We start from the raw sequence: 8,274 nt of genomic DNA, 5'->3' as shown, positions 1-8,274 counted from the left end.
AGCGAGCACTTGGGGCGGCTTAATAGATGACTGGGGGAACTCATGTTGAAGGAGCTCGGGTGGTGCAGTGGGAGCTCGTCCGTCGGGAGAATTCAGTCAGCACTGTAGAAATCCGGCTGTTGGGGAAGTTCGGAGAGATACCATCTGCAGTCGAAAGCCGAAGGAGTTCTGGGAGGGTCAATCCTGTCAAGAACTTCGGCTGAAGGTATTTCATACCCAACAGTATCTATATGACAAAGTTTTTTTTATCATTAGATTCAGCATTTAGTGATGTATTTTGACTCACCATAAATTACTATAATATTTTATGATAAAAAAAATTATCATCTTATAAAAATAAAAAATAATATTTTAGTGATGAATTTTGTTCGTCTTCAAATTCAACAATTTATGACGAAATGTCATTTATTATAAAATTACAAAAACTTCAATGATAAAATATTTTTATCATAAAATTTAAGCTATTATGTTATATAACTTTATAAGAGGCTCCTTATAAAATCTTTTAGTAATAATAATATTCTTCGGTGACAATATATTTAAATTTTTTATGATGAATAATTTTATCATAAAAATATAACATTTCTAATGATGAATATTTTTATGTCACTAGAGATTAATCTTTACAAACAAAAAAATATCATACCAGGATAAAATTTTTAATTTTCTGTGATGGAACATACCATCACCAAATATTATATCATTTGGTGATGACTGTAATTATGCTATAATTAATGCATATTTTGTGATGAAATATTGCTATCGTTACCTTACATTTTTAGCAACATACTTCTGATGATGAGCATTATGATGATTTTTTCATCATTAAAAATATTTTATGATGAAATTAATTTTTTTGATGATAACTATATTTACATCACTAGAGATTGATCTTTGGTGATGAAAAATGTATCATACCATGACAAAACTTTTAATTTCTTGTGACGGAATAAATCATCATCAAATATTGTATTATCTAGTGATGAATATAATTTTATCATAATTAATATATGTTTGATGATAAGATATTATTATCGCCACCTTGCACCTTTAGCGACGTACTTTTCAAGATAAGTGATGTAATAAATTTTTTTCATTAGTAAAATCTTTTATGATGAAATTAATTTGTTGATGATGATTATTTTCATCATGAATTTTATTTTTTGTTGTAATGTTCCCTCATTTCTCTCAAAATCAAAGAAATATCGAATCCAACAATATATTTCTATCTGGTGGGGGGGGGGGGATTGGAGCCTAGAATAGAAATGGAAATGTGTAACTCCCATTTAAGCTGTTTGGTTGGGATAGTTCCATTTCAATTATGATTCTGGAGTAGAATGGGAATAGCTCAATCTTATTAAACCCCAATTCCGACTCTCTCTTAAAGATTCAAATTTTTATTTGAATTTCGATTCTCTTCATGTACCAGATGCTTTGGAAGATATGGCTATTCTGATTCTTATTCTATCTATTTCGATTTTGATTTCGGTCGTAAATCAAACACCCTTTAAATCTATTTTATCACTCTAGTTGTAGAAAGTTTCTGCAGCTCAAGAACATGGGTTTGTTTTTGTCATTTAATAATGCATTAGATACTAGTATGGCTTTGAGTAGAAATTAAATCTGCTCTATTATTTTAGCCAATCAAAATCTGCCTCATTTTAAAGCTGTAATAAATTTCTTCATCTATAAAGATATGAATTTTTACAAATTGACAAAAGTATTTCCTGGCAGTAATTTTTTTTAATCAATTTTGTTCTCCAAAATGCTACTAAATCTTGTAAAAAAAATTACTTAAATTATTAGAATGCCCTATTTTCTTTTTGAGAAAAAAGTCATATTTTCCAAAAGTATTTTTTTTTAAAAAAAATTAGTCCAGGAAATTTGTCATTTTCATATGAAGCCACGTCTTCTTTTGTATTTTTATTTTAATCATTAAATACTGTAACTTATGCTTATGCATCCCTTATGTTATATCATAATAAAATATTCTATGTCTCTTAATAATTTTAAATAATATCTTTTAAATATTTTTGTCCTAGCTTTCACATTTAATCAGTGCTTCAATCTATAACATTCATTCATGGTCTTTTGGTAGCGAAGTCTATCGGAACAAAAGAGTGAAGCAAGCAAGAAGAAATGGAGTCCCGAGCCTTATTTGCTTAATTTTAACTAGCATTTGGTCAACAAAAACTAGCATGACAGATTGGTATATATAATGAATTTTACAACAAGTTTTATATAAATATGAAAAATTTAGGATTAATTAATGTGCAAATAATGAAGGATTCTAGGAAATAATCTGAAAACCACTCTTTTTAAAATCATAAAATGAATGAAATCTTCATAACCCTCTTTCTACTATGTGCTTCTCTCGCTTTGTCTCACCAAATCATCCATGATCAAGTCAGCAAACCCTCTTTTGGATGAATCCATTCTCATTTGGTATATAATTATCTTCATCCATTAATCCTACTCTTCTTTTTACTCTACTCCTGCCTATCATCATATATGATGATCTAAATCACCCTCCCATCTAATTATAGGAGTTCATCTCTCTCTCTCTCTCTCTCTCTCTCTCTCTCTCATACAATTCCCTTCATCAGTAACTCCTATACCCACTAAATCCTCCTTGCTGACATGACAAGGATTAGCTCAAGTGATGGAAGATTGTTTTAATTCATGAGGGTGAAACATTGCATGGTGAGCTAAGCAGAAATTATACGAGTAGGGTTTCATATCACCTTCTTTATTTTGAGTTTAAATTTTATATTTAATATTACTAAATTAACTCTAATGCTTTTACAATTAAAATTGTAATATTTCATATATTCTATTTCTACTGGCACGTGCGGATTTGTTTTGTGTGCTACAACAGTAGGTATAATCCGATGTGACACGTTCAAGGGCAGCCATGCATTGATGAAAACGAGAAATACGTCAGGGCAGGTGAAGTGATAAATATTCTGGTGCCAAGCCTCCCATACCTGATAGTATAAATAAAGAGCTTCTCGGCATCAAGAGGGACAAAATTAAATGTGCCGTGTTGTGGAAGAAACGAAGAACCAAACCGGTAGAAGACACTGCCATGACAGAGAGGGTTTTGATTCCGACCTTGCATTATTTGCACGTAGAAGCTGTCCGGTTTTGGACTTGTGGCTCACGTTAAGTTCTGCAGGGTGGCCAGTTGCTTCATATGATGGGAGACGTAAAGTATGGCCAGTTGCTTCATATGATAGAAGACGGAAAGGTGGCTTCAATTAGTACACATGAGCGCAAGCCGCGTACTTTTTTTTTTTTTTTATTTAGAAATGCGAAGAGGAGTTGCGGCTCTTTATATGCCTCTATTTTATCATTGCGTCCATTTAATTTGTTGAGTTTGGATCTTTACGACTAAGGCTGCACATCGATCAAATTTGAATAATTAAAAAATTTTATCCAATCAAATTTAAATAACTTAAAAAAAATTTAATATATTTTTAATTATTTATTATGTATAAATTATTTGAAATCAAAATAAATAATTTACAGTTTGAATAGATAATGCTGGTTTGAATTTTAATGTTGACTTAATATTAATTTTAAATTTAATATTAAGTTATTTAAATTTATTTATTTTTTTATTAAATTAATATAAAAAATTAAAATTTTATAGGTTTCAAATTTTGGACTTCTTTTTGAACCTGTACAAAATAAAATAAAATAAAAAATTATTTATCTGAAAGCAAGTACATCTAAAAATTTTCACTCTAGAATTGCCACTACAGGAAAAATGGCCATTAACGACGCTATTAATGGTCATTAACGACGCTTTAAAGCGTCGCTATTCGGCTTTACGACACTTCGAAAAGCGTCGGCAAAGCGTCGACTATGCAAGAGTGGGGACGAATATCGCCGACGCTTTGTAAAAGCGTCGTTATTTTTTAACGACGCTTTAAAGCGTCGTAAATATTTACATTAACGACGCTTTAAAGCGTCGTTAAATTTGTCTTAACGACGCTTTAAAGCGTCGTTAATGTAAATCTTTACGACGCTTTAAAGCGTCGCAAAAGACAAATTTAACGACGCTTATAAGCGTCGTTAATGTAAAAATTTACGACGCTTTAAAGCGTCGCAAAAGACAAATTTAACGACGCTTATAAGCGTCGTTAAAGGTTTTAAGAGGAAAAAAAAATATAAATATTATTTAAAAAAAAAATAATACAATACATTCCTGTACGAAATCATATCACACCTGTACAATATAATAAACATGTACAATCACCATATTCACATTCACACCTGTACAATCACCATCATTCACATCACCTGTACAATACAATAAACATGTACAATCACCACATTCACATTCACACCTGTACAATCACCATCATTCACATCAAAAGCAAGCTGAAATAGAAAATTTAATCAAACCAAAAGACAATATTTTATATAAATAAAAATAAAGTACTAATCGTCCATTACAATCAAGAGTAATATAAATAAATATAAAAATATAATAAAAATAAAATAACATCAATCTGCAGGCGGATGGTCGTCGTTGTCTCCACGTGACGTGCCGCTATCTCGATGGGTGCCTGATATGCCAGGAGCCTACAAAAAATATATCAAAAGCATGATTTGCATATCTATAAATAAAATATATAAATCATTAAATTAATACAAAAATATATATTTAATATTATGTGTTTACCTGAGATGAACCATACATCTCTAATAAAGATGTAAGGCGATCAATCTGTCCCCTCATGGCCTGCATCTCGGCACGGCTCTGTCGCATCTCCTCCATCTCAGTGGCACGACTCTGTCTAATCTCCTGTATCTCCGCCTCGAGTCTGCGAACGCGTGAATCCTGAGCATCTGTTGCAGCATGCTGCGTATATCTACTAACCTCAGATAACTGAGTGGGGGTGACTCCTACTCCATAACCCCTCACTCGGCCGTAGCGCTCTGGTCCCATCAACTCTGTGAATACCTCGGCCTCGATACGGCTCTGCTGCGTAGATGCTGCGGACTCGTCGTCATGCTCCGCAATGAGAGATGTAGTCCTCTCCTGTATTTTTTTTGAAAACAAGAGTTATACATTAATAGCTAACAAAATTAAATTTAAATCATTGCAAAAAATATAATATTAACAATGCCGTACATATAAATCTCTCGACTCATCTCGAACAAAAGTACCATCCTGATGAGTATGATCATCCGGTAAAACTCCACTTGTCCGGGTTCCCTCCCATGCTCATCCTCCTACACAAATAATTTCAATTTTAAGCAAACAGTTATGATAATTTAAAAAAATATATGAGTATCATGATACAGACATGGTCCACGATACATAATGATATTAGTTATATAAATATTTGAACATAAAAATTAAAAGTTAATTATGAAAGTTTAAGGAACATACAAACTCCTGTCGGAGTCGTGCATAACTCTTCGACCCCGATGTATGAGGAACAGACTGAGCTGCTCGTGCAGCTCTACCAATAACAGAATAAGTCTGTAAAATAAAGTAAAGAACTTGTTATATATACAATATATAATAAAAATCAATATTTTTATAAAATATTTAAGAAAAAAAGATAATAAACAGATAATATACCTGTGCCCTCTCAGAGAACCAGTAATGAACCAACTCCATCCACTGATGAGGGGGTACATCAGGAGGACAATTCCTAGCAACCTCCTCCTCTGTCATACCCTGTCTCATATAGTCCTTCTTCAATTGTGCTTTATATTCTTTCCATTTGCGGTTGAGAGACTTCATTACAAAATCATGAGTGGATGGAGGGAGAACAAACTTGCTCTATAAAAAAAAAAGTTAAATAAAATAAATTATATAAATGATTAACAATTAATATACAGTATGAACATCAATTCATTACCTCTATAACTCGGAGGAGCTCAACTTTGTACGTTGGAAGCATGTCATTCCATTTTGCATAGCCCAACGGACATAGCTGAGGCCTCCGAGCAACAGTCCCCAAAAATGAAGTCAATAAGCAGGCAGCTTTCTTAATTGGCTGACCTAGCTGATTGCACTCCACAACAATCCTCTCGCCCTCTCGCATCTGCCACACATCTCGTACTACTGTGGGTCCGCGTCTGGGGCGTACTCTCCCGGATCCGTCTGCAAAAAATACATAAAAGTAACTATATCATAAATATACATAAAATGAAATAAAAAAAAATTACATGAAAGACAATATATACCCTGCACGTGTATCTCATCATCTGGCTGATGAACAGGAGGATCGTGCTGTGCTGATGATGAAGGACAGGGCTCAGAATGCTGTGCAGCTGAACTGGCCTCAGGCTGCTGTGCTGAAGAAGACGTACCGGCCTCTGTCTGTGAAAACTGGAACTGCACACCAGCATATCGTCCCCTGCGACGCATGATGTCACCTAGCATTTATATAAATAAAAGGTAGAATCAGTTAATATATGGAGTAAAATAACACAATAATTAATGCAAAATATATACATCATAAATAATTATTACCAGTAACAATCAAGCAGTAGTGTTTTCTTCGAATTCTGTTCTAACCAACGTCGTCGTAGCATTTAAATCATCAGCTGGCACAAAATTGTAGGGCATACATTGTGTATAAGTGTCATCGTCATCATCCTCCACTTGGTTTCCCATATCATATAAGTCTCTAGGTTTTGTTTTGATGACAGTAAACCAATCTTTATCTTTTGCGTCTTGTACATAAAATACTTGACGAGCTTGAGATGAAAAAATGAATGGGTCATCCTTCAATAACACACCAGTGTGTATCAACCTTGAAAAATTTACAAGTGTAAATCCATTTGCATCTTGTTTCAAACCCCTTGGTGAGTTTATGTCTATCCAATCACATCTAAACAGTACTACTTTAAATTTTCCATAATAATCCAACTCATAGATATCTTTAAGTGCACCATAATAGGATTTTCCATCCGCTTCCACCATAACACCGCTATTCTGTGTTTTTCTAAATTTCTCCCGTTCTCTAGTATGAAATTTAAAGCCATTAATTATGAAACCATTATATCTATTCACAATCTTGTTAGGTCCTCGAGCAAGAGCTATTAGTTCATCTAACTTATTTGTCTCCATCATCTTTGATACCTAACAAAAAATGATATGACGAAGTACAGTTGAGTTATCTGATATTAAATATGTATCAAAAATTAATATATCCAATAATTAAATATAAATCACACCTGATTCGAAAGCCACATAGGGAATAACTCGACCAACCATCGCTGTTCAATCCTTGCATTAGGACGAATGTTATGATTGGCTCGTCTCTGATAAATTAAAAATTCACTGCATAAAATATAAATATATCATTTAGAACATTATATCTAATATAAAATTTAAATTTTGATGTCATTCCTTAAATATACTAACCTGCGATGGTCAGATATTATGTCACTATGAAGTAACACATAACGATGTGCTTGTACTAAGGATTTTTGATCAAGTACAGTACCTTCACCTCTTCCCAAGAATTTTCCAGCAGTTAAGAACTTATACAGTTCTACATTCTCCACAAAGTCATTATGCCGTTGAGGTCGACTAAAAATAGTCTCTACACCTTGAAGATATCTTGAACAAAATGTCAAACATTCATCCGCAATATATGCTTCAGCAATCGAGCCTTCAGGATAGGCTCTATTTCGCACATAATCTTTAAGACGCACAAGATACCTTCAAGAATTAAATATTTATTAAAATATCAGTATGTTATTGTTTCTAATAAAATTATCAAAAGATTTAAGGTTTGTAATAATACCTCTCAATAGGATACATCCATCTATAATGTACCGGTCCACCAACTTTAACTTCTGAAGCTAGGTGAACGAGCAGATGTACCATAATAGTGAAAAATCCAGGAGGAAAAATCTTTTCCATCTGGCAAAGTGTAATTGCAATATCCGATTCTAACTGATCAAGTTCCCGAGGATCAATAACTTTGGAACATAATGCCTTGAAGAATGACGATAATCGAAGTACAATTGTAACAACTTGTTTCGGCAGTGACGATCTTAAAGCTATTGGAAAAATATCTTGCATCAATATGTGACCATCATGACTTTTAAGATTTGAAAGTTTTCGATCCTTTAGATGCACACATCGTGAAATATTCGATGCATATCCATCGGGTACTTTGATACTTTTCAAAACTCCCAAAAAATTATCCTTTTCTCGAGCAGACATTATGTAACATGCAGGAGGCACATAAATTCTATCATTAGCAAGCATTTTAGGATGAAGTTCCTGTC

General features: G+C 33.1%; 2 protein-coding genes across 2 annotated transcripts; both read right to left on the bottom strand.

Moving 5' to 3' along the window:
• Positions 1 to 4,402: 4,402 nt before the first annotated feature.
• Positions 4,403 to 5,052, bottom strand: LOC140854701 (uncharacterized). The gene is made up of 2 exons (XM_073250750.1): positions 4,694 to 5,052; positions 4,403 to 4,593 (listed from the first exon to the last, which is right to left on the bottom strand). Exons 1-2 carry the CDS (start codon positions 4,958 to 4,960, stop codon positions 4,516 to 4,518), a joined length of 345 nt encoding a protein of 114 aa, XP_073106851.1. The 5' UTR covers positions 4,961 to 5,052; the 3' UTR covers positions 4,403 to 4,515.
• A 517-nt stretch (positions 5,053 to 5,569) lies between these two features.
• On the bottom strand, positions 5,570 to 6,397 carry LOC140854881 (uncharacterized). Its single transcript, XM_073250923.1, has 3 exons — positions 6,214 to 6,397; positions 5,886 to 6,130; positions 5,570 to 5,806 (listed from the first exon to the last, which is right to left on the bottom strand). Exons 1-3 carry the CDS (start codon positions 6,395 to 6,397, stop codon positions 5,570 to 5,572), a joined length of 666 nt encoding a protein of 221 aa, XP_073107024.1.
• Positions 6,398 to 8,274: the final 1,877 nt, after the last annotated feature.

The sequence above is a fragment of the Elaeis guineensis genome, chromosome 1 (genome assembly GCF_000442705.2).
Source record: "Elaeis guineensis isolate ETL-2024a chromosome 1, EG11, whole genome shotgun sequence".
Lineage (NCBI taxonomy): Eukaryota > Viridiplantae > Streptophyta > Magnoliopsida > Arecales > Arecaceae > Elaeis > Elaeis guineensis.
This window is presented reverse-complemented; position numbering and strand designations above follow the sequence as displayed.